This window comes from Bombyx mandarina, chromosome 18 (assembly GCF_030267445.1).
Source record: "Bombyx mandarina strain Sakado chromosome 18, ASM3026744v2".
Lineage (NCBI taxonomy): Eukaryota > Metazoa > Arthropoda > Insecta > Lepidoptera > Bombycidae > Bombyx > Bombyx mandarina.
In genome coordinates, this window is record NC_143224.1 from 13,713,124 (window position 1) to 13,740,232 (window position 27,109).

A 27,109-nucleotide genomic window follows, 5' to 3' on the forward strand; every position below is an offset into this window, starting at 1 on the left:
CCGAGCTTAGTCCTGACCGGCAACCCGGAGGCTAACACCGGCCGGAGGAGGAATCTCGCATAGCGAGCGGCCGCCAACGCCGATTTGGCGTGGGCGGTCATCCTCAAACTCCGGTCGATATCGACCCCCAAGTACCGGACGCTGGATCTAAACTCGACATTAGCGCCACGGAGACTGAGCTGTCCCGGGACGACTGTTGTGCGGACCGGACCGAAGAGGATAGCCGCAGTCTTCCCCACGTTGACCGCGACCCTCCATCGGTCCAGCCACTGGGGCAGTAAGTCCAATAGCCTCTGCATCCTCGAAATGGCCGCAGAGGGGAAGTTGGATGACGCGAAGTAGGCGCTGTCGTCGGCAAACAGCGCCAACTTCACGTCGGCTTCCCACGCTTGGAGGTTGCCCTCAAGCGTGGGAATGTCGTTGGTATAGAGAGCGTAGAGGAGTGGTGCCAGGACACTCCCCTGAGGAACTCCGGCCGTGACTGGGCGCACCGACGACTTGGCGCCCTCGACCGCGACAAGGAAGGATCTTCCCTCCAGGTACGACCCCAGTAGTCGCACGTAGGCGTGCTGGAGGTCCGTGTTCCGCAACAACTTGTGAACCAGTCCCGCATGCCAGACACGGTCGAAGGCCTTCTCGATATCGAGAAAGACTGCGGCCGTGTACTGGCGCGCGTTGGACCGATCCGCCAAGTGATGCATAACTCGGACCAATTGCAGCGTTGTCGAGTGACCGCTGCGAAACCCGAATTGCTCGGGTCTGAGAAGGATGTGCGGCGACACCCTTCTCAGCAGCAGCCGCTCGAACAACTTGCCCACATGCGACAGCAAGGTGATCGGACGGTAACTGGAGGGATTTCTCCTATCCTTGCCGGGCTTGGGCAAGGCAATGACCTTGCCCAATTTCCAAATTCCCGGGAAGTGTCCTGTGGACAGAATGGAATTGAACAGCCGTGTCATGTATGACACGACCGTTTCAGGGAAGTGGAAGAATGCGAGGGAGGGAATACCGTCCTCACCCGGCGCCTTGCGCCTCTTCATCCGCTTGATGGAGAGACGCAATTCGCTGGGAGTGATGAAATCATCATCTCCCAACGGTGGCACCGGGGAGGAGAGTAGGTTCGCTACGCTCTCTTCCACCGATTGGTGGAATGCAGCCTCTGAGGATACAGAGTCATTTGGAGCGAACTGCCGCTCCAGCATTGCGGCCAGGACATCGGCGCGGGCCTGAGCCGAGAAGCATCGGTTGCCCCTCTCGTCCACAAGTGGACAAGTGGGGGCAGGCCGATTTGAGAGCTGGCGGCAAAGTCGGTGGAGGGACACGGAAAAGGGGTCCTCACGGGCCTCCTCAATCCTTTCCTCCCACGCATAGCCCCGGAAGGAGCTAATCTTCGCCGCCAACTCCGCTTCCAACTCATTAAGCTCGCGCTTGATCCTGGGACAACGAGTTGTCGCCCAGAGCCTCCTCAGGCCCCTCTTCCGGCGAATGATCGCTTTCAGATGGGCCGGGAGTATACCTCTGGGCCCGCCGCTGGGCACAAGAGTCGTCGCCTGGTCGATCGCTCCCCTGATGGAGTCGACAAGGCGGACCGCCGCGTCGTCGACCCCATCAGGGGTGTTGGGGTCCTGAATTACGGGAAGGTCGACCAGTCGTCTCTTAAAGAGCTCCCAGTCGACCTTCGGTCGTAGGGGCGAGGTCGCAACCCGGGTGAGCCCCATACCCAGTGTCACCAGGATAGGGAGATGGGGGTACCCAGGTCGTACAGTGCCTCGATCGTTACGGGGCACCGTAGCCCCTTATGAACACACACGTCCAGTACATCGGGCTGATATCGCGCGGCGGACGGGACGTGCGTGGGTTCGTCGGGGCCGACCACGGAGTAGTCGCCCCTATCGGCATCTTCTAACAGCCGCCTGCCCACTGCTGTGTTAAGTCGGGAGCCCCACGCGACGTGTTTCGCGTTGAGGTCCCCGACCAGCAGAGCTGGGCGGCTGTCGTAATTCAGGGCCCGTCTTATATCCTCAGGGTGGAACTCAGGCCCCGGGGTCTATACGCGGCGTAAATCCGCATATCTCCCCCCGAGGTGTGTACCCTCACACCGACTGACCTTGTCGATGTGAAGGACAGCAAATCCAACTGATCATGCACCACGTCCCGCCTGACGAGGGCCGCAGTGCCCCTGAACGGCCGCCCGGCAGGGGTAAGCTCGTCACGTCGGTACATGAAGTAGTTGGGAATCCTGAACGCATCCTGAGGACGTAGCTTGGTCTCGCCCAGGAGCACAACCTCAGGGTTGTACTCCCGGGCGAGAATCAAGAGGTCGTTCTTACGGGATTTAATCCCGTCGGGGTTCCAGTAGATGATGCGCAACTCCTGGCTAGCCATTGAGCTGCGCAATCATCTGGTAGAACCCCGACAGGAGCGCCCCGAAAGGGCTAGCTCCCGAGGCGATCTCACGGATCACTCCGGAGATCACCTCGGACAATCTCTCCCACAGTGCGAGGAGCCATGCAGCAAAGCCAGCAGGTTGTGAGGCCTGCCGACCGCTGCGCCGCTCACGCTGAGGGCGGGGAGGGAGGGAATGAATATTTGGGCCCGAGGCCGTTGGGTCTACGGGCTTTTCAGTTGAAGGTTTTGTTGTTGGCCTGAATATAGAGGAGGTGGAGGCTACTGCCTCTTCCGGCTCCACATACTCCACCTCCATTAGTTGAGGCGCCTCTTTTTGTGACTTGGGTTGGGCAGTTGAAGTACTGCCTGTGGCTTGGGTTTGCAAGGCTTGTTCTTGGGCCTTTGCCGCAAGTTTCTTCTCCTTTTTTTTGATCTTTTTATTTTTGTTTTTCTTTGCGTTTCTTGCAGCTTTCCCTCCGGTAGTGCGTACTTGCTTAGAAGACGCAACAGCTGGAGCTCTTGGGACGGGAGCAGAAGATGTGGAAGGACGTGGTGGGTTAGCCTCCGCCATCAGCGTTGCCGCTGCGGCGTGGGCCTCCACATTCGTAGGAAGGAGTGTGGGTTGGGAAGGAGGAAGGGAAGATTTTCCCTTCCCCTTACCCTTCCCTTGGGGGATCGGTAAAGGGGCAGCGGTGGGAGTAAGAACTGGGTTCGCCCTTGGCCGCGGCACCGGTGGTAATGGAGGGGGAGCGGTTACCCCCATCATCCTCAGCCTCCTGCGGTAGGTTACACACCGTCTGTCGACGGCGGCATGATCCTTACCACAGTTTGCACAGGTGAAGGGGCCCTCCCTCGGCCTCGGGCAGTCCGCCACGACGTGCTCACCTGCACATCGCACGCAGCGGACCGCTCGATGACAATTGTAGGAGGCGTGACCAAAGGCCTGGCAGCGGTGACACTGCGCAGGACCCTTGCCGGGACGCCAACCTTCAACCGTCACCCCCGGCAAGTATAGCAGTTCACTGACTGCATACAAGCGGGCGAGGTCGACCTTCGAGAGGTGGTCTAGAGCTACATGAAAAATGCAGCTCGGCCTACCCCTCTTGGCCTCTATACACCGGGCATAGCGCGCCGGGAATCCCAGTTCTTTGAGGGCGTTGATGATTGCTGCCGAGTCCGTGTCGGCAGGGAGGCCCCGAATCGCTACCTTAGTGGGGATGTCCTCCGACATTGCGTAACAGTACCACTTAATGGTACTGTCCGCGGCGGAGGCTCCCGACAGGTACGACTGGACCGCCCTGTATTCCTCCACGGACGTAGGCAGGAATCGAAAACCGGACCCATGGGGCCTCACCGAAGGAGCTCGGCCTAGTCGCTCCCTAATGGCGGCCATGTGGCTAGGCCAATTAGGGAGCACCTCCACCAATATAGGTGGGTGGCGTTTGAGCTCTGCGGCGCGGCCCCTAGTGCCCGGGGTAGGAGTGGCTGATGTAGTTGGGACTGTAGCTCTTGGAGGAATGGAACGGATTGGAGGACGAACTGCGGCTTTGGCCGCGTACGAAGTTCTTGGGACGGTAGCTGGAGCAGCTGGGAATGAAGGAGTCTGCGTATGCGTACGCAACTGCGTGGCCTCTAAGTCCATATACCTCGTAGATTCGAGGTTGCCTGCCGTGCTGCTTAGGGCAGGGGCACCTCGAGGCCGAACAGAAGGGATGGGAGATATAGGAGGAGAAGGGGAACGAGGAGGGGTTCTCTTGCACCGTCGTACTTCCGCCGTACTGGCAAGAGCCCTTGGCATAGGAGTGGGTTTAGAAGTGGGAGTGGGTTCAGGACTACCACTGCGAGAGGAGGAACAAGAAGAGGAGGGAGTCGTGGTATAGGAAGGAGAAGTAGAGGAGGACTCCTCGCTGTTGTCATCCTCCCTAGACCTAGACGACGGTCCTATCCTGGCGCGTTTGTCACCTCCGGATGAGCCCTGGTCCGACTCGGACCTGGCCTTCTTTCGAGACCGAGTGGCCCCCGAACGAGCGGCCGGAGTAGGAAAGGTACTTTCCCCCGGACCGGTCTTCGGGGACCCCTGGGCCTCTCTGGAAGGTCCAGGCCGATTGGCCAGGTCAGGGTCCATAAGACCGGGGTTAGGGGTCGAAGGTCGGTGGGCAAACATGCGTGAGACCACAGAACGTCCTTTGGACGGGCCGGGCGTGCTGACTATGGGGGGTGATGTCCCCCCAGACATGTTTTTACCGACTCCTATCTTACCGAGTTCATCGGTCTTCCGAAGTAATACGGATTCAGAGAAGTAAAAGAAACTAAAACCGATAAAGGAAAGCAACTTGAAATATAACAATGTAACTGAAACTACTTTTTTTTTTTTTATCAAACTATTAAACAACAGTTAAGCAAGAGGCCGGTCGATGCTACCGCTATCTATTGAATTTATTGTAAACCTGTCAATGAACTCTATACTTTGTTAATTAATGAACTGAATTGTTGGTAATTTGTGAATCGAATACTAGGTGGAGCTGTAACTAATGTTATTATTGAATATTTATTTTATAATAAATGAATACTAAATTAATTTAATAAACTAGAAACTAAAGAACTAAGGGAGTCACACTCCGCGCAACGCGACAGCGGCTCAACTAATGTTGTTGACTATTTAATTTACTGAACTATTATACACTAAGATCTAACTACTATGATATCGATCAAATTGAATTGAATCAAATTAATACTGGACTATATAACTAAGATAAAGAAAATAAAAAGATGAATAGTAATAATGAATAATGAAAACAATTTAATTTAACTAATTAGTAATTAACTGTACTTAATTTCAACTATGAACTATCTTAACTAATGTATCATTCGACGGCCGGCGGCCGAAGACCACGCGCCAGCACAGCTCGGCCAGTCAGAGGACCCAGGATCTCAAGGTTGACGAAACAATTTCGTCGCACTATGAACCCCGGAGTCGACTGGCAGGCAGAGCCACTACCGAACACACGGTCCACGAAAACCTCCGCCGAGCAACACCACAGTTTACTAACCTGGTCGCAGATAAGCTGTACCACTGTCGCGCCCGCAGGATCTGTCAAACTAACTTAATAACTAATGCTATCTACTAAAGAAGTTAATGTATAAATTAAATAAACTAATCAAATGATATATAATAGAAGTGTAGCGAAGGAGGTACAAACGTTGGTTAATTGTATAATAAAACAACAGTTTGTACATGGTTAATAAAAGATGAATTTAGGAAAGCAACGGCATTCAACGAACGGCCCACTTACCGTTGGGTGGGGTTGGTAAATTTCCTTGATGCTATGTAGTAAATTAAATTTAATAGAATTTGGATCAATATGAAAAAACAAGTCTAAATGTGGGTAGTTGGGTGAAGAAAAATCTGTGTAAAAGAACAACGCCTCTGATTGGCTTACGGAACTATTGTAATTATTGAACTAATTTTATCTTAAACTAGGGAAATTTACCAATTAACTATGAATCTATGAATCTAACAATATATATACAAAATGAGAATGAATAAAAAACTTAACTACTATTTACTTACGGGGGTCACGATAAACTGGGCCACGGCTACAAGGAGTCAGTTAACCGGGTTTAGTAGCAGCCCCGCCTAACCCCTAAGGGTAGGGGAGGACTGGGAGCGGACACGGATGGCCAGACTCGGTGGCGCTAACGTAACTCGGTTTTATTCTTTAGAATAAAGTGAGTACGCAGCTTACACAGGTATGAACGACACCCACCCGCATTAACAGACGTTAAGAAATATGGTGTCGAACAACTTACCTGTTCCCGGGTCCCGAATTTCGTTTGCTCGGAGCGTCACCACACCGACACAACACTTCTGGATCAACACACTCGCGAAAGGATTCGACAAGACCGCACAGCACAAGCAGTTTTGGTATCCTGGCGCACTGGTGTCCCGGGCATGAGGTGAAATAGGCTAACTTTTATTGGGCACCACGAAAAAAAGTTAGCTTCCAAGATGTCCTGGTTAAATCGAGACTCCTAACAGAATGAGGAAGGTCAATAATCCGCATTCAATAAAACATCTATATACCAATATACAGCACGGTGAAATAGCAGAAACCAGGCCAGGTCTCTATAAATGAACTTCGAATTATCGCTAACATTACAATAAAAGGAGATCAAAGCAATATCGTACACGTGGCGTTGTATGAAAATGTACGTGCAAAGAATTTCAATGCGTATTTGTTCGGAACTGCCACGAACATTATTTGAGTTTGGATTGCACTGTATTCATACATACTTAGAGTTGGGTTAGCAGCTCTTTTTATAACACCAATAGAAACTGAGATCACATTTCCAAATTAAATTATGATCTCAAATGATTCTGTTAATAGTCTACCGGGCTGTTCATCACTACATTCTTTGAGCTTGTCCATACTATTAACTTCTCCGTGTAAATTACCTGCTTCTACTTAATTATTTTTTTTTATTGCCTAGTTGTGTGGACGAGCTCAGAGCCCACCTGGTGTTAAGTGGTTACTGGAACCCATAGACATCTACAACGTAAACGCGCCACATACCGTGAAATATAAGTTTTAAGGTCTCAGTATAGTTACAACGGCTGCCCCACCCTTCAAACCGAAACGCATTACTGCTTCACGGCAGAAATAGGCGGGGCGGTGGTACCTAACCGTGCGGACTCACAAGAGGTCCTACCACCAGTAAAAAAATCCTTTTGTCTTCATTAATAAGACGTCTTGCTATACCGCTCTAGTTAGTATCACCATTTTACCAATTAGTGCCATCACTTGCGGATTGGGACACATCTAGTAGAGGTGAAATTTGTGCCGCTGAATAGACTTTTATTTTCACCAAAGTCTTTCACACTGCACGCCATGTAATGCAATTAGAAATGAGATGTCGTGTGATACCAATTGTGTTCTGTGTCACGCTAATGCTTTTGCCCACTGTCTTAAAACAAGAATCCGTCTTAATATAATTAAAAATAACAAGTCTTTAATCTTATTATAGCTGAGAAATTTATTATTGCTTGTCGCCTATCTCAAGATCAATGCGTCTTCATTATTTTGTGCATAATGTTTTGTATTTCTAAGCCCTATAAAATTATTAATATGAGAATTCGGATAACGGTTCATTGGGTGTTTTTCGTCAAAATCCAGGCAATTAATTACAAGCGTAAGTAGGCTAACATGTGACGTAACATTGTGTACACGGTGTAGGTTATTTCTTCTGAAAAACGGAAGCAGTTTGTAGGTGATCTCTATGACGATAAAGTCAAAAAAAAAAACCTGTCTTTTTTTTATTGCTTAGATGGGTGGACGAGCTCACAGCCCACCTGGTGTTAAGTGGTTACTGGAGCCCATAGACATCTACAACGTAAATGCGCCACTCACCTTGAGATATAAGTTCTAAGGTCTCAGTATAGTTACAACGGCTGCCCCACCCTTCAGACCGAAACGCATTGCTGCTTCACGGCAGAAATAGGCGGGGTGGTGGTACCTACCCGTGCGGACCAACAAGAGGTCCTACCACCACGTTGATTAAAGCATAAAAGCCGATTTAATTATATATACGACTCGCGGAAATCGAACAAAATACTCAATCATGTTCTAAAGTTCATCTTCGTATTGTTTGTCTCACATACTTTGTACACCAATCAATAATTCCCAAAAATCTATACGCACTAGTAGAAGCCTTTATAACTAAACTAAACACATTTACTGATATATTTATTACATACTAGGTTTTTTTTTATTGCTTAGATGAGTGGACGAGCTCACAGCCCACCTGATGTTAAGTGGTTACTGGAGCCCATAGACATCTACAATGTAAATGCGCCACCCACCTTGAGATATAAGTTGTAAGGTCTCAAGTATAGTTACAACGGCTGCCCCACCCTTCAAACCGAAACGCATTACTGCTTCACGGCAGAAATAGGCAGAGTGGTGGTACCTACCCGTGCGGACTCACAAGAGGTCCTACCACCAGTAAAAAGACCCGACAGACTTCGTATTGCCTCAATCGATAAATAAAAGACCTGAGACTTTTGTATAAAATAAACGTAAAACAAACATAAGGAATCCGTCCGACGGGGGACACATCAAAGGAAAAACAAAATTGTTATTTTTATTTAATTCCGAGCATTTTCATATTTATCCACCTTTTAAACCTTCTCTGGACTTCGACAAATAATCCAAGACCAAAATTAACCAAATCGGTCCAGCCGTTCTCGAGTTTTAGCGAGACACGAACAGCAATTCATTTTTATATATATAAGATAGATAAAAGGTATATTTAATTCGTCTATGTTTATTAAGTACATTGTATTTTTAAGATGTTTTCTGAGGATATAAAACACTCGTTGTAATGTCTATTCTTGAACTTAATGCCGGCTGAACTGAAGGTAGTTTGATCATCAACTTCAATAAAATAACTTGTAAGAGCACACGTGTTGTAACACATACGATGTAGGGTGTATATTATGTACGTTTTGCACGTATTACTCGCCATACTGAAAGTCTTAGTCAGTGGGACACGCTTTCAAAACCTATCGATCGTATAGAGACTTACGTTGCAATCGGTGTAGGATAGCCCTTTCAGTACATTAAAATTTCAACTTCACTACGTAGTATTAAACAAAGTCGCTTTCTCTGTCCCTATATCCCTATGTATGCTTAAATCTTTAAAACTACGCAACGGATTTTGATCCGGTTTATTTTAATAGATAGAGTGATTGAAGAGGAAGGTTTATATTTTTTTTTTATTTTTTTTTTATTGCTTAGATGGGTGGACGAGCTCACAGCCCACCTGATGTTAAGTGGTTACTGGAGCCCATAGACATCTACAACGTAGACGCGCCACCCACCTTGAGATACAAGTTCTAAAGTCTCAGTATAGTTACAACGGCTACCCCACCCTTCAAACCGAAACGCATTACTGCTTCACGGCAGAAATAAGCAGGGCGGTGGTACCTATCCGCGCGGACTCACAAGAGGTCCTACCACCAGTAATTACGCAAATAAAATATATGTGATAATATATGTGATAATAACATAACAAACACCTTTAAATAGTGGAGAAATCAATAATAAATTACAGTTTCTGAAGCGAAGCGAGGGTGGGTTGCTAGTTTTAGTATAAATATCACAAGGATTCAAATGCAAAATAGCAAGGTTTCTCAATTCCTTATTCATTGTTGATCAGATATAATATGGTTCTCTTCGATTCCATATAATTAATGTCGTATTTTTTTTAATATTTGTTTACTCGTGTAGTCGTCGTGGCCTAAAGGATAAGACGTCCGGTGCATTCGTGTGTAGCGATGCACCGGTGTTCGAATCCCGCAGGCGGGTACCAATTTTTCTAAGGAAATACGTACTCAACAAATGTTCACGATTGACTTCCACGGTGAAGGAATAACATCGTGTAATAAAAATCAAACCCGCAAAATTATAATTTGCGTAATCACTGGTGGTAGGACCTCCTGGGAGTCCGCACCACCACCCTGCCTATTTCCGCCGTAAAGCAGTAATGCGTTTCGGTTCGAAGGGTGGAGTAGTCGTTGTAACTATATTGAGACCTTAGAACTTAGATCTCGAGGTGGGTGGCGCGTTTACGTTGTAGATGTCTATGGGCTCCAGTGACCACTTAACACCAGGTGGGCTGTGAGCTCGTCCACCCATCTAAGCAATAAAAAAAAAACTCGAAAATAAAACATCGAATATTTTACTATTTGAGATGTACAAAGTTCACTTTGAAGTATTTTCTATTTTACTTACACTTTGTGATGATAATTCCTTAAGAGTCACTAATATTTATTCAAAGGTAAACCTTATCCTACTGAATATAAGAGAGTTTAAATATGGTTTATGTATAAGGTACTTTGAACCAACTATCGATAATAATCCAAGGTTGGCGTTTTAGTAATGGCATGAAGCGTGACTGATATTTAATTGAGGTTTAAACTTTAAGATTCCAATAAAGATAGCGAGGAAACAACACCCAGTCATGCCCTAAGAAAATCGAAAATACACTAAAATACACAATCACTTGGCAAAAACTGGATGTAATTGGTATTTGGGAAACTATGTCATAGTATTAAGACGTGCCGCTTCACTGGGGCCTCGGTAATGCAAGATGTTGTCTAGCGTGAACTACATAAAATTTTATAACACTTTTTGAAGGTCTTAGAACATTTACTTCAAAATAATAGTCACTCAAGATGTCACCAAAATCGTTGGTATCAATAATCACGATGATTTCCGCGTTAAAGCTATTTAATTCGCTGCTTATTTTTGTAAAAACATACCTACAGTAGGCACAGCCGTGTTTTTTTCCTACCTATTAGCTGGTAGCCTAAGAGGCTATTCCAGCTACGCGCGGGCGGGTAAGTGAGTTCACGGGCTCAACCTGAGAGAATTTGCTAACAATAGCACTAGCAAGAGCAGTGCTTCGCTGAATCTACCTTCTTCTTCTTCTTCTTCCAGTGCCTCTTCAATCCTGAAGGTTGGCCGTTAGCTTCCTGTATAAATTTCTGTTAGCAGCCCGCCGGAACAGCTGTTCGATGGAGGCAATACCGGTCCACTCCCGGATATTCTGGAGCCATGACTTCTTTCTTCGCCCAGCACGTGTCTTTCCGTCAACTTTGCCCATAATTATCATCTGCAGCAGCATGTATCTATCGTGCCTGAGCACGTGGCCGAGATATTCTATATTGCGCTTTTTGATAGAAGGCAGAATTTTCCGGGACATATGAACGCGCTGAAGTGGATCGGAATTACGATCCACTGAGAAGATCCGGCGATAAGCTCAGTGGGCTGTGTCTATAGGTTAGCTCGCACGTCGAACTCCGGAGGATGGTGACAGGTGCTTGAGGGTCCTAAAAGCACCGAGAGTAAAGCACGCCCGTGTCTCGCGTACGAATCGCCTCCGCTGAAATATTATGATATTCGCAACCTTAAAAGCTGATATGGTGCACCATAAAACGCTAAGTAGATCTTATTTTTTATTGCCGACCAATATCCACAAGCGTCTGTCACCGCTGAATGAACCGTTGTCTCGTCTACTCAAATATGCTAAGGAAATTTCATTCATTCTTCCGCTAATTTCCTTTAAATTACCAAATTATGTTACAGTGTATTTCTAACATTAGATCCATCTATACTAATATTACAAAGAGGAAAGATTTGTTCGTTTGTTTGTATTGAATAGGCTCCGAAACTACTGAACCGATTTGAAAAAATCTTCCACTGTTTATAAGCTACATTATTCCCGAGCGACATAGGCAGCCGTTGTAATTATACTGAGACCTTAGAACTTATATCTCAGGGTGGATGGTGCATTTACGTTGTAGATGTCTATGGGCTCCAGTAACCACTTAACACCAGGTGGGCTGTGAGTTCGTCCACCTATCTAAGCAATAAACAAAAAAAGCTCGCCGTCCAGTAATTTAAAGACTTATTGAAACTACAATTATTGGAACACACGTACCACACTGAATCCGCTATTCGCGCCCGCTTAATCTTCTATAATGTAGTCTATACCTTCAGAGGTCACGTTACAGCTTATGTCAAAGAATATTTTATTTCATACATCATTTACACGTTCTTGTTACATTTCATTTTTATAAGGTTTTTTTTTTTCTGGGTGCTTACAGCGACTTTTTCGCCCTTTAATTTAGTGGGCCCTTTTGAAGAGAAAATTGGTTTAGGTTAAGATTTACTTTTAAATGTTAGGTGTTTTTTTTCCTCAAAGTTTTCCTCGTGGATGCTAATTTCAGTGCGACAAGATTTTTTCCTTCTCTGAAACTCTGATTTTGAGAGCGAATTTTTCATTCTGAAATTTTTAAACAAAACTCGAAATTACCAGGAATGCTGAAAGATGTCGTATTAAGAGTATCTCTGGCTGTAAAAGAGGATCTATACATCCATAACTTTCCCATCACCCATTCTTATTTTATTATTTTTTATGTTGATGAACGAACTCACGGCCCAACTGGTGTTAAGTGGTCACCGCAGCCCAAAGACATCTACAACGTAAATGCCACCACCTTGATGTGTGTATTGTAAGGTTTAAATTTTTACAGTACAACGGCTGCCCCACCCTTCAATCCTAAACGCATTACTGCTTCACGGCAGAAATAGGCAGGGCGGTGGTACCTACCGGTGCCGACTCACAAAACGACCTACCATCAGTAATTACGCTAATTATATTTTACGGATTAGATTTTTACTACACTATGTTATTTCTTCAGCGTGGAGGTCAATTGTGAATATTTGTTAAGTGTGTAGGTATGTATTTCATTACAAAAATTGGTACCTCACTGCGGGATTCGAACACCGTTGCATCGCTTCATACGAATGCAACGACTTATCCTTTACGCCACGACTACTTCATCACGACCATTATATAATACAAATGATCTAAATTGCGTATTTTGCTTTTTAGTCTATATTTTAGATTATTAATATTGATATCGATCTTCAAGTATCAGTACCGTTTCTTAAATTTTGATTTCAATAAACTTCTCACGAAAATATACGTGTCGGAGACGGTCATTACTTTGGTAGCTAAACGAAACGCAGCACGAATCCCGAGAGATGGCAGCGCGATTGCGGTATCGTCGGAACTCGGCTAACTTCGTGCTACGACAGAGCCTAGCCGATGGAGGCGCGTAGACGCCATCACACTTACTAACCAGCCTTCTTGAAGAGCGGTGTCTCCGTCCTAAGAACTGTCATTCGTTTTCGTTTGCTAACGTCAAGAGAAGATTTCTAAATTGTTCTAAGACAACAAACGTGATTGGTGTACTCAATATTTCTCTAAGCTCGATCTCCCTAATCGCCGCTATGATGTCTGACGATGGTGTTAATAATTGTGACTTTTCCGACATACATAATATAATTGAGCGCGCCTAAGCCCAGAATACCCATAGTTCACTAGAGGCGATTGTAACGGCACTATACACCCGTCGAATAAAATCAAATAAAAGTTTTGTTTTATTCATTCGAATCCAAACATTATCGTTGGCAGCTGACACTGCGCCGCCTGCAAGTAACGCAATAAATTGCAACACGCGTCGCATACTTGCACTTGCTAATTAATGTGTTTTTAATTTTAAAGCGCAAACATATGTTTTTTACACTCGACTATTACAATCGTCGAGCCGGATTCGAATGATGTGACTATGCCTATTGAAATAATTGGAGAAGAGTGAACACATGCTTACCAACGACCTCTGTGGGGTTTTTTTTGGTCAGAAGGAAATCGCCGGACTTCCGCCTTCCTCTGGGGTTGGCGGGCGGAGCATGTCGGAGTCGAACCGACTAAAACCTCCTGTCGCTCAACAACCAACGTCATGAGACAGAACTCATGAAAAGGCAAAGGGGGGAAAGTGAAGCGTTTAGTGCGGAGCACATCTCTCCTATCACCCTCCCCCTCGGGACGCCGGACCGGCGGTCGTCGGCGCCACGACCACCAGCCCTCTCGGTCGGCAGGCTATCCGAAGCTTGTCTAGATGGCGCCGGTTAGAGTGAGCGTGTTGGAGGGTTAGCAAACATACGTAATACATAAATTAACGCATTTTTATTTAAAGCTAACACAAGCTGATACAGTATATAGGTGCAACCAACTATAGACTACTGCCACTTCTCAGCAAATGATCCTCATTTCTCGGAGAGCATATTCCGTCCAGGTGTACCTACATGTAAATACGTGTCTAAGGACTGTAGCCAGAACAAAAATATTTAATACTCTGAGTCGAAGTAGGTTCATTTAGGTCGTGGTGACTGATCTGTTATAGTCCCACTGCCCCTTGCGGGCAATAACAAATACTTGCATATTGTGAAACAGTATGGGTACATTACACCATCCTGCCGCGATTCCGATCCGGTAGTAGATGAGTTCGCGAAACAGCTGCCTTTGAGCTGGTAGGTGTCCTTCGGAGGGCGCTTGGCCGGCTGTTAACAAATCCCGCTTCTCCTGGCTGAGCCTTTGCTCACCTACCTGTCTTCGTGAAAGTAAAAAGGCCAACGGGCCACCAGTAATTCTTCCTTCTTAAAAACACCATCTTGCCATGCGTACGTTTTAAATGATAAAAAGTAATTGTTTCGTCAATGGACCGACCCCTTATCTTTCTCAAAACTAGACCAAAACAAGCAGAGATTCCGTATTCTGATTATTTCTGATTCTGTAAAATCTGTTCTCCAAAAATTAACATGTATCATTCTTATTGAGTGAGAACTAGCCTTATAAAAGAACATAGAAACAAAGTGAATGGAAATAAACCGTAGAACACAATAGGAAACACAATTGACCCAATCCGTAACCTTAAACGTAACTTTGTACCTAAATGAATAAAATATCTACGTGAAAAAGTTAATTTCTTGTTCTTTGCAAAACAACTTTAGGGCTCTTACTACGGAATTTTACACTTTAGCTATTCGATTTTAAGACTGTGTAAATAAAAGAAAGATGTGTGGTGTCGTGGGACACCTTATTATAAAAATATTAATTTTAAGTTCTATTCGAGGTATAAAGAAAATAAAACCGGAGGCTTCGCAACAACCCACGGTTATTCGGTAACGTGCGAACTTATTGCGGTACACTTCATTCATCGTTGTTTGCATAAGAGTTAGTGTATAGCGCAACCGAACACTCTGAAATCGTGGTCAATGAATAATAATAAAAATATGTTATTATATTTTTTGTACGTTATTACAAAGTTAAGTTGTATACCGTGTGCATTACTAATTTATACGTTATTACAAAGTTAAGTCGTACACTGTGTGCATTACTAACGGCCGTCTGGTGTAGTGGTAAGTGACATGGTCACTACACAAGGGGGTCGCGGGTTCGAATCCCGCCAAGGAAAGATATTTGTATGATAAATATAAATGTCTTTTCCAGGGTTATGGATGTATATTAAATATATGTATGTGTATAATAAAAATCTTACATTTATATCCGTTATCTGGTACCTGTAACACAAGTTCTTTATGAACTTATCACGGGACCAGTTAACGTGGCGTGATTGTTAATACATATTTATTATTTATTTATATTTATTTACTAATAAAAATCTTACGTTACGGACGTTTTTTTCCGGTTAGGGTACCCCTCCGCATCGTCCCATACTTATACATAGAACTTCGTTCCAAAACTTCAATAAACATCACATTATACTAGAAATCAGTTATAAGAGAGAAACGAAATTGTGAGCGTTTTCAATTAAATAAAATAATCAAGGGAATCCTTCAACGATCAGAGTGCGTTATCAAGGACTTTCGAAGCAAGATGATTTATGGATGGAATCAATAACAAATCTGCGAACCGAAAACTTTGGTCCCATTTAAATTAACACAAATATTTATACAAAATTTCATAACGTGCTTATTATTTACGTTGTAAACACGAAACGCTCAAAACTTTACGAGATTCATAATAAATCAGTTTCATTCTCGAGCAAAGATTTGTATTGAGACGATCTGTTTGTTTTTGTTTCGTTACAGCTAAATTAGATTTTATGAAATTCGTCTATTTATTTAACGTATTTATGTATTTATTGTTAATGGATATTTTTAAGCTATTGCATAGATTTTATCGCGGGCGTTGAGCGTGGAGACCGAATCATGAAATTCCGTAACGAAAAAAATCTAACACCCCTCACTACGCCTACTATGTAGCTCGCGTTCAACACATTCACACGTTGCGCTTGTTTGTGAATAAGCGCGTGGCGTGACGTCACCCTGCATGCGCATCCTGAAAAGTTTGCCCATCTCTCTCTCGCGCGGTCTAGCTTATGAGTTTGAAGGGGACAGTTAAGGTTTTGCTTTTATTGATTTCTTTTTTTTTGTTTTAGATATTTGCGCCACCCACCTTGAGATATAAGTTCTAAGGTCTCAGTATAGTTACAACGGCTGCTCCACCCTTCAAACCAAAACGCATTACTGCTTCACGGTAGAAATAGGAGGGATGGTGGTACCTACCCGTGCGGACTCACAAGAGTGTTTTTACGCCGGTCACTCGTTTGCCGGGGTACAAAAAAAAAGTTCAATCGAGAATTTTTTCGCTTCACCGCACGCACGGATCAACTGCGAAACAAACGGCCTAAAAATCCGTGTTAACATTTTTACGGTCGACAAAGCTGCACGTAAGCTCCGGTTCAAATGAAGACAACCGTCGACGGGTCAGTCAGGTCGGGTCGCGTCCGGATGTGGGATATTTGAGTTGACACCTTTTATTTCATATTTTTTATGACGAGGACGCTGTAATGCTTATGAGTTTAAAAATACAAAATGAAATAAAGTACGAGCCAAATAAAGCAATTAAAAAAGCTTAAATCGAAACAATTACTACTTTTTTTTTATTGCTTTGCTGGGTGGACGAGCTCACAGCCCATCTGGTTTTAAGGGGTTAATGGAACCCATAGACATTTACAACGTAAATGCGCCACCCGCCTTTTGAGATATAAGTTCTAAGATCTCAGTATAGTTACAACGGCTGCCCCACCCTTCAAACCGAAACGCATTACAGCTTCACGGCAGAAATAGGCAGGGCGGTGGTACCTCAGATGCTTACCGGCCATGGGTGTTTTGGCCGGTACCTGCATCGCATCGCCCGGAGGGAACCGACGATGGAGTGTCACCACTATGACTGCGACGAGGACACGGTCGAGCATACGCTCGCATATTGCCCCGCATGGCTGGAGCAACGCCGTGTCCTTGTCTCGCAAATAGGACCGGACTTATCGCTGCCGACCGTCGTGGCCACGATGCTCGGCAGCGATGAGTCCTGGAAGGCGATGCTCGACTTCTGCGAGTACACCATCTCGCAGAAGGAGGCGGCGGAACGAGAGAGGGAGAGCTCATCCCTCTCCGCACCTATCCGTCGCCGCCGAGCCGGGGGCCGGAGAAGGGCCTTTGCCCGACTCCGGCCCCTGTAGATGGCGGCTTCCCCCCGGTGAAGGTCAAGGGGCGACCTGAGGGGGTAGAGGCCGCGCGGCGCGCTACCAGCACTCTAGCGCGCTGCCAAGGAGTTACGAAAGAGCGACCGGTTGGCGGTGTATCGCGTCCCGACCCGGCAGGCTGGTTCTGGTCCAGCGGGGTATTCCGGGACACCAGCGGCACTGTCTGGGCGGCCTGACGGGCTGCCGTACCGAGACGGCCGACGTTTCAGAGCCTTCGATTCGCCTCGAAGGCTCCGTCGGCTGGGCGTCCTTGGGGTGAGCCGCGCCGTCTGGTTGTAGTGTTGACCGCGGTAACCCCCCTACCTCATCCGGGTTCTGACCTCGGAGAGGATCGGACGTCGGGTGTAAGAGTGCAGGGGAGTCGTTTAGTGGGTGGGTCCTAAAATCCTTGGGCCCGCGATCTGCTCTCAACACCTGCAGATCGTTGAGTCTCACATACCCCGCGCGCCCCGTATGCGCGGGGACCTCGTAGGAGGTTCGGCCCCCGGCCCGGAAAAAAAAAAAAAAAAAAAAAAACGGCGTTTGTACCTACCCGCGCGGACTCATAAGAGGTCCTACCACCAATAATTACGCAAATTATAATTTTGCGGGTTTGATTTTTATTACACGATGTTTTATTTGTTTATAAATTGTTTTTTTTATGTTTGAGAGATTACTGGTGGCCCGGAGGCCAGTTTTACCAGGGCAGGTGGGCGAGCAAGGGCTCAGCCAGAAGGGGTAGAATTTACTACAGCTACCCGATCGCCTCCAAAGGAAACCTAAAAGCTCAAGAGTAGCTGCTTCGCGAATGACTTATAAATTGTAAAGAAGCTCACGTCTTTTAAAAGTTTTTTTAAACGGTTTTATTTAGCTCGACCTGTACGGAATTTGTTTTTTATTTATTTGGGTCAAAATTAGAAATTGAAATTTAAGCACCTTCCCGTTGTCAGATTGATCTGAAATTTGGTACACACATTTAATTTAGATGACAATACAATATAATAAAATCAATGACATTATAAATCTAAGATGGCCGCCGATACAAAATGGCGGATTACATATTTTTCCTTAAACCCCTCAATATGGGTATCAAATGAAAGGGCTACACTAGCAGAATACTGTCATTATGTCAAAATTTCTTATTAGGTGTTACAAGTTACAAAATGGCGTATTAGGTGGGGGCATGATTAGTCGTGTCGAGAACAGTTGCGTCCAAGATTGTGTGACGTTAGAGGGGCAGATAAAAAAAAATAGGTAATTAGATACCTCGTTAGTAAGCGGTAGCTATACCACCCAAGTTAAGGTAATAGGTTAAAACGTGCCGAGGACTGTATGGCATTAGGGTGGGTAAAAATGTAATGTCGTCAGCGCTTCCCCCTCAAGATTGGGCGCATCTTGTTGTATATTAAGCCTTGCCCCTTTGCTGGACTTCTGGCGGGGTCGACCGTCAAAATGCCCCTTAATCGTGGGAACAACATGGTAACAATAAATAAATAAATAAACAAAAATAAAAACGAAACTGCTACACAACGAAAAAGAAGGCTCGAAAAGGCAAAAGAAAAGTATAGAACGAAACGTGCAAAGGAAAGTGAAAATGAAACCCACAGTTGACTACACAAACGAAGAGAACGGTTAGCAACAGAAACACCTCAGCAACATGATACCAGGTTAATAGCACAACGTGAGAGACAAAGGCAGCTGGTAGAATCAGAAACACCTGAGCGTCATGAGTGCAGGCTAGCATCACAACGTGACAGACGAAGAGAGCTAATAGCGTCAGAAACACCCGAGCGTCATGAGTCCAGGCTAGCATCACAACGTGACAGACAAAGAGAGTTGTTAGCATCAGAAACATCTGAGCGTCATGAGTCTAGGCTAGCACCACAACGTGACAGACGAAGAGAGCTAATAGCGTCAGAAACACTTGAGCGTCATGAGTCCAGGCTAAGATTACAACGTAACAGACAAATAGAGCTATTAGCGTCAGAAACACCTGAGCAACATGAGGCCAGGTTAACAGGACGGCGTGAGAGACGAAAGGAGTTAGAAGCTTCAGAAACACCTGAGCAACGCCACGACAGGTTAAATAACCAACGTGAGTGTGCACAGCAACGCAGAGCTGAAAATCATGTACAAGCGTTTGAAAATGCCATTAACACATCGTGTATACACGTTTGTGACATTTGCACGAAGCATTGATATCCTAACCAAATTCATACTGTACGTTACAACACAGCTGTATTAGGATATCTACCTGCAGAACTGTCTTCAATAACAACATTACTTTTATGTTCGCGCTGCCAAACACATGTGACCAGTAATAAAACAATAGCACCATCAAAGGCGTACTGGAATAATCTGGATCCAGGTTCAATACCAGATGAGATTCAAGCGCTCAAGCGCAAGCAGAGCAGCGATTGCTGTGTAGAATCATCCCGCTTGTTAAAATCGTAAAATTTACTGGGCTATACGGGCAGTACGGTTTCCGCGGACAAGCAGTGTTGTTTGCCCAAGATATCTTTGAGGTCAGTGAAAGATTACCTAATATGCTTCCAAGATCTTCCAGCCAGGTGGGTATCGTTGTAGTTACAGAATGTTTGGAGAATTTGAACATCACAAGAGAGTTCACAATATCTCGCGAAAAATTCTACAGCGCTTTAAGATGGTTAACTAGAAATAACCCACTTTATAGAGATGTACGCATTGACGAAAATGTCCAGATTAGTGAACAAGACTTAATACGACTTAGTGTGCCAGATATACCTGAAAACGGTGAACCTGAAAGAATTGAAATTCCAGATGTATTCATTAGTATTAATGAAGTTGGTAGAATTATTCGGGCTTCATGGCATCAAGGTGACCACAGCGTTTTCACTTCGGGATTTGCCGGCGTGCAATGTAATGGCATGCACGTTATTTACCCTAAAGCCATACAGTTTCCAGCAAAATTCAATTATGGTACGGCTGAAAGAAGGATGTTGCCCTTAGTTTTGTTATGGGCATCCACCGTCCATAAAATGCAGGGCAGCACCGTCGACCATGCAGTAGTATATTTGGGCTCAAAATTGTTTGAGGAAGGACAAGCATACGTGGCTCTAAGTCGAGTCAAGTCTCTGGAAGGGCTATCTATGTATTGAGGAATTAGATTGTACTAAATTATCAGGTAAGAAACCATGTAATAATGATGCACTGAATGAATTAAATAGAATGAGGAATATTCGGTAGACAATTTCACTAAACACTAAAAACAAGAAAATAAAAATTGGTAAAAAAACTTTTAAGTTAAACGGTTTTATTTTATGTGCACTGAAAACTACAAAATAAATAAATAGTTACTTACCTATCAACCTACGTAGGTCATCTCGGTCATTAATATCTCTGATGGTAGTGGTTGTCATAACATGAACCATGACAGCGGCCGAAAGGCAGTTCATGAAAGAACACTAACACCAGGGTTTGCTTGGTAGGTAAACTAAGCACACACTATAACAAGTAGGTATTTTGACCTTCTAGTTCAGAAATATTTTAGTACTAGGCAGAATAGCTTTTAGGCATATTAGACTAAAATAAAAACGTGGGGCCCCTCTGAAATCATACCTATGGCAGAGCATATCTTATACTTTGGTAGATCATGAGCTCGGCGCTCGCTGGTGAAGCCGCCACGGCTGGTTATTGATGGTCAAAACCTCCAGTTACGATTATAGTAAGTCGATTCAGCGGACCCTGGACTCCGGAGCTATGAGGTTTCGGATGCGACCGGGGTAAGCCGCTAGGATGATGATGATAACGATTATAATAAGTCGATACAATCCACACTTAGTATAGTAGAAAGTAATACAGAAATAATAATGGGCCCCACGTTTTTATTTTAGTCTAATATGCCTAAAAGCTATTCTGCCTAGTACTAAAATATTTCTGAACTAGAAGGTCAAAATACCTACTTGTTATAGTGTGTGCTTAGTTTACCTACCAAGCAAACCCTGGTGTTAGTGTTCTTTCATGAACTGCCTTTCGGCCGCTGATATGGTTCATGTTATGACAACCACTACCATCAGAGATATTAATGACCGAGATGACCTACGTAGGTTGATAGGTAAGTAACTATTTATTTATTTTGTAGTTTTCAGTGCACATAAAATAAAACCGTTTAACTTAAAAGTTTTTTTACCAATTTTTATTTTAATAATATATTTTTTAAAAGCTTGCAGAGGCATTGACTCACAAATAGACGTTAGATCGAGTCAAGAAGTTTAAAGTTAAAAGAATTATATTTTTATGGTTCGGAGTATAAACGGTCTCTGGAAAAGTAATAATAAGTGATTCAAAGTCAAGGAGCTGAACCTCACTTTGGTGACGGGTGGTGCAGTGGTAAAATGAATTAATACGATCATCCCCATTAGATCCTCGAAGAGATTCTCATAAAGAGGAAACGATAAAAGACGCATGTGAGTCCGAATCCCGTGCGCTTGCCCAATGATTCTATATTATACGAGACACTGGACCGAAAATCTTGGCCCAATGGTAATTAAATTGCTGTATTCTTTAAGGACCTTGTAGGATGCAAAACTTTAATCAATTGGAAATATTTTTGGGATTTACTTAGGATTCTCAGTGTTTCTAAAAACGACTTAACACTTAGTCTCCGAATCACCAAGGATTTTAATATCGGGAGCCTTTTACATTTTGAAATGTGGCTATTTATGATGGTTACTTGTACCAGCAGCAAGCCATAATTCCTTCAGTATTTTCGTGCTACTTTTTAAACAAAAATAATGCGCTGCAGTCAATATAAGCCGCCAGGTACAATCGATCATTAAAAACAGTAGTAAAATATGAAACTTCAACCGAAACCTGCGCTCAAGTATTGGGAAAGTTACAAATTGCCGAAATTGAATTTTACTGTCACCGCGGACACATAAAACACTGACCTATTAAACCGAGTCGTGTCAACAACAAACTTTTACTGCAACGTAAACGCCTTAGTTTGGTACAAGTTATAAGCTGGTATAATTAAAATTATTTATTAGTTTAATAAAATATTAAAATGTCAACGAACAAAATTTTAGTCGTTATGGTTCCAAAAAAAAATTTATAAACGCTAGGTTGAACCGTAAATGTATGATGACTATGACTCCCGAAAAGATAAGAATTTAAGAGAATTAAAAATAAAGATATTAATTTGTCTTTTTGTAATTTTTTCATAATTATACTTAAAAAGTGAATTAGGTTGTGATGAATTATTTGAAAAAAACTTAATACACACAATTGGTGCTGATCTCAGTTTTCAAAATGGGTGGCGCATATTTTTTTTAAATTGCTTATGGATGTTAATCAGTAATAACCACTACGAAGGCAGTGAACTCATTTGGTTTTATAAAGCTATAGTAAAAATTATAATTAGATATTTGTGTCGCCTCCAATGCACGACTAGAGTTTCCTCTTAAAACAGCTACCCTATATTATCATATACGATATACATTACTCACTAGACATCAATTTTCTGTACAAAGGGATTTAAATGAAATGGATTCTTAAGGACAAATCATACATTATTTTTTTATATTGGAGAGATAATAATTCTGTGAGAGCAGTCAACCAAATTCGTTCACAACGACCATCCAATTTAACACTCTGTAACGTAATAGTAATAATTAACAATCTTATTTATTTATCTCACAAAAAACGCTACACTATGTAACATACACCACAATGACGCAGCGCCGCTTAGAGCGTTGAATTTACGGCAGCCATTATGATGACGTCACCGGGCGGTATCTCGTACAAACGACTTTTGTTACGGACTGCAGCATAGCGGGTATTGTCTTACTTGTACCACTCAGGAAGCCTACTGGCTATTTTCTTTTAACTTTTTTCCTGGCTATGGTTGTCAAAGCGGCAGTTGATATTCCATTCAAATGATCTCTTTTGTATCGGTTATGATTTGTAAAACTGAAGAGTCGATGGAAATCTGGATTGAGAATCTACAGACTAGTATTTAATGTTATAATTATAGTATAATAATAAATACTAGTCTAGATTGATAAAAAAATGCACGTATTGTTATGTAAGAAAATGTTGAACCACAAACCAACGATAATATTTTTGGCAAGATCTCAAGGTACTGATAAAATTGTAACATGAACGTTTGTAGATTTACCTGTATACCTACATAGCGTATACGTATATCTGTTTATGTATACAGAGGCATTTTTTTTTTTATTTATTGACTTTGTAATAAATAACCCGACACCCAAACTGGGGAAACCCATTTTAGGAGGGGCTACAGGGACCTAGAAGAACTAAAAAGCTTAAAAGAGACCTGGCGTAGAAGGCAATGGGAAATCACTACGACTATCTCCCTAGATAATGTCCCGACCTTTGCAGACGAGAATACGGCCCAGCTGATGGTGAGTGGCTACGTCACTCATGGACGTCAGCAGTACCAGGGGTAGAGCCAAACCGCTGCCTACAGCTAAGTACTCTCTACAAGCCTGGTTTGAAGAAGGATATCGTAGCGCTCGGGAAATACTATAGAGAAAGCTCATTCCAAAGCCGGCTCTTCTGTTGTTAATTTTACACTTTCCTTAATTTAAGCTGCATCATGCAATATTTCAACCTGCTGCAACTCTTCACAAAGCACACGTCATACAACTGATCAATGAACGTTTTAAAAGAAGCACAAACATATTACGATACTTTCGTCACGCAATCAAATAAAATTACATGCAAAAGCCCGTAATAAAATCCAGTTAAAGCTCCCTCGTAACACAGCTTATTAGCATTTTCATTAGACCATATTAGATATGTCTCGTGAGTTCCTGTGTGTGTTATTAAAATGTTCACGTGTACAAAAATTACGACCAAAAGTTATTGTAGAAATAAAGATAATAATAACCTTTTAAATACAGTCAACATGCATTTTTAGGAGAATAATAAAATTTGACTTCCTTTTTATAACGTGACTGAGCCCAAGGTTCTTTTGGTGCTTGACGGTTACTCGAGTCCATAGAAATTTGAAGTGAATGTTACTACCCACTTTGAGACATGAGGTCTAAGTCGAAATTGTATAGTATAATAGCTCACTATGTCGATGCACCCCATGGACCCTGTCGTGTGACCGTCTCCACTTTGAGACCAAAGAGTGGAAGTTTGAATTGTATAACGACTGCTTTAAACAAAGATTGCTCCGCGGCGGAAACAGGCAAGATGCTGGTACTTCCCACGAGAGCTCTTACCAAGCTATCTGAGTAGAAGAGTCGTTTAAAACTAACAGTTATTTCGAGAACAATAACTTTTTAGATTAAAGTTATTCCTGACATTCATGAGGAGGCATAAAGTGAGATAACAGAAGATTTATACTTAAAGAAAAGTTATTCGGTGCGCTTCGAAAAGCTATTACTATGTTAATTCGATGTTAGTAAAGTTAGGCCTAAGTGTTGAGCTAAACTTCTAAAAGTAACTAAAATTACATGAATTTACGGATGTTTCTGAAAAAGAATTTACGTATTTTAAAAAAAAGGATACTTAAACAGAAAACCGAAATAACAGTGGCTTTTATCTTTTTGTTAAGTCCTGTTGAACAGCATATTAGAGCCAAGTAATAAATAATTCAATCGCAGTGTATCGGTCCGCGAAATGTTTGCTAATATTCAAAGTAGTCTTGAATTCTGTGAAAATGACTTTCAAAGATTCCGTTACATACAAACAAATAAACATGCCAAGCTAATTAATTATTGCTGGTGGTAGGACCCCTTGTGAGTTCGCGCGGGTAAGTATCACCACCCTGCATATTTCTGCCGTGAAGCAATAATGTGTTTCGGTTTGAAGGGTGGCGCCGCCGTTGTAACTATAGTTGAGACCTTCGAACTGATATCTCAAGGTGGGTGGCGCATTTACGTCGTAGATGCCTATGGGCTCAGTATAGTTACAACGGCTGCCCCGCCCTTCAAACCGAAACGGATTACTGCTTCACGGCAGAAATAGGCAGGGCGGTGGTACCTACCCGCGTGGACTCACAAGTGGTCCTACCACCAGTAACAAAATCACCATACCGTACCATAGTGTAAAGTCTCTGCGTACGTAAATGGACAGCTTTTAAATGACCAGAGCCGGTAATTGATGGACGGTAGTCTCTTTGTGAAGGAAACTATTTCGAAATCCCCGACTACGGCTTTTGACCACCTGTGGAGCGTTTACTCGAGCCAGATTACTCGCACCAGATTAGGTAGCAAAATTTTTCGTGAGTGGAAAATTAAGTTAACTAGAATTAACTTTTTCCATGTCCTATTTTTTCAGTATGTTTTCTGTGCGTGGTTTTAGTTCGCCTATTTCACTATGTGTTATTTAAACATACATATCATGCTTTGCATCGTTACTAGCATAGATTCTTGTAGTTGTTTTCTTTAAAATAATTCATGTAAATTTTGATATTTTAGGTGCCTTTGATGTGTAAGTAGCGGTTTTGCTATAGCATGGAAGATGTTCATGAGATAAGACATAACAATGATCTCTCTCTTCTCAATCGCATACTTCATTGCTGAAGGTCGTGTCCCTGAAAGCCCTTCGTGGCTCTTTGTACCATCAGCTTCCATTTCCTTCGGCTTCTCAAATGATCAAAGTGATTCAAATATTTATTTGCGTTCGAAGACAATAATTATGAAACATTTAAGTAGTAATTGTTTTGGGAAGAAAGTAATAACTTTCAATTATTTTAATAGGTTATTCTACATCAAAGTTAGGTAAGGATGTACTGTGAATTATTGTTCATATGAAAACTAAATTGATGGGATGAAACAAGGCACAACCGGAACCGATAGAATCGAGGTTCAAACGACGAAATTGCCAGCCCATTGTGCCTGACCTATTGCAGTTTAACAGTTACTAGCGTAATTGTTGTGGTAATGAGAAATAAGGTAGTAACGTCCTGCCTATTTTTACCGTGAGGCAGACCTGCACTCTGTTCTCTGAAGAGAGAAGAGACACTGTGATGTCCATGGTCTCCAATGCCAGATTAGTCGTGAGATTATCTAAAAGTCTGTACCTACTTATATAGCACAATACCAAACGTAGCCCACTGAGTTTCACGTTGAATCCTCTCAGTGAGTCGCGTTTCCGATCCGGTGGTAGATTCTGCGAAGCACTGCTCTGGCTATGGCTACTGTTAGCACGTCACCAGGTTAGAGCCCAGTGAGCTCACCTACTCGCTTGGTTATACTGTCAAACCTTCTAGGGTTCCACCCTTCAAAACAAAAGTTGTATGGTAGATAGTTGTATTCTGATACCCAGGAAAATGGATTGGCTTGGGGGTTTCATTTTTATTCCCTGACGTCATTTAAAGTCGTCGCGGTCTAAAGGATAAGGCGGTCGGTGCATTTGTATCGAGCGACTTGACTGTGCGTGCCGGTGTTCAAATCTCGCAGGTAGGTACCAATTTCTCTAATCAAATATGCATCTAACAAATGTTGACCATTGACGTCCACGTTCAAGGAATAACATCTATATATATAAAAATTAATTGCTGTTCGTTAGTCTCGCTAAAACTCGTAAACGGCTGGACCGATTAGGCCAATTTTGGTCTTGAATTATTTGTGGAAGTCCAGAGAAGGTTTAAAAGGTAGATAAATATGAAAATGCTCGGAATTAAATAAAAATAACAATTTTGTTTTCCCTTTGATGTGTCCCCCGTCGGACGAATTCCTTTTGTTTGTTATAAGTTTATTTTACACAAAAATTAGGTATTTTATTTATCGATTGAGGCACTAC

General features: G+C 43.3%; 2 protein-coding genes across 3 annotated transcripts in view; one reads left to right on the top strand and one right to left on the bottom strand.

The window, feature by feature from the left end:
• Positions 1-27,109, bottom strand: part of Con (leucine rich repeat protein connectin) — a 298,451-nt gene that overhangs the window by 91,622 nt on the left and 179,720 nt on the right. The gene's annotated exons all lie outside the window — the stretch shown is intronic.
• LOC149501043 (uncharacterized) lies at positions 17,021-17,884 on the top strand. Its single transcript, XM_089734747.1, has one exon. The coding sequence runs from the start codon at positions 17,036-17,038 to the stop codon at positions 17,342-17,344; it is 309 nt and encodes a 102-aa protein (XP_089590873.1). The 5' UTR covers positions 17,021-17,035; the 3' UTR covers positions 17,345-17,884.

Excerpts from the sequence above, each read along its gene's own strand:
- LOC149501043 (XM_089734747.1), top strand. The coding sequence starts at position 17,036 with ATGGAGTGTCACCACTATGACTGCGACGAGGACACGGTCGAGCATACG.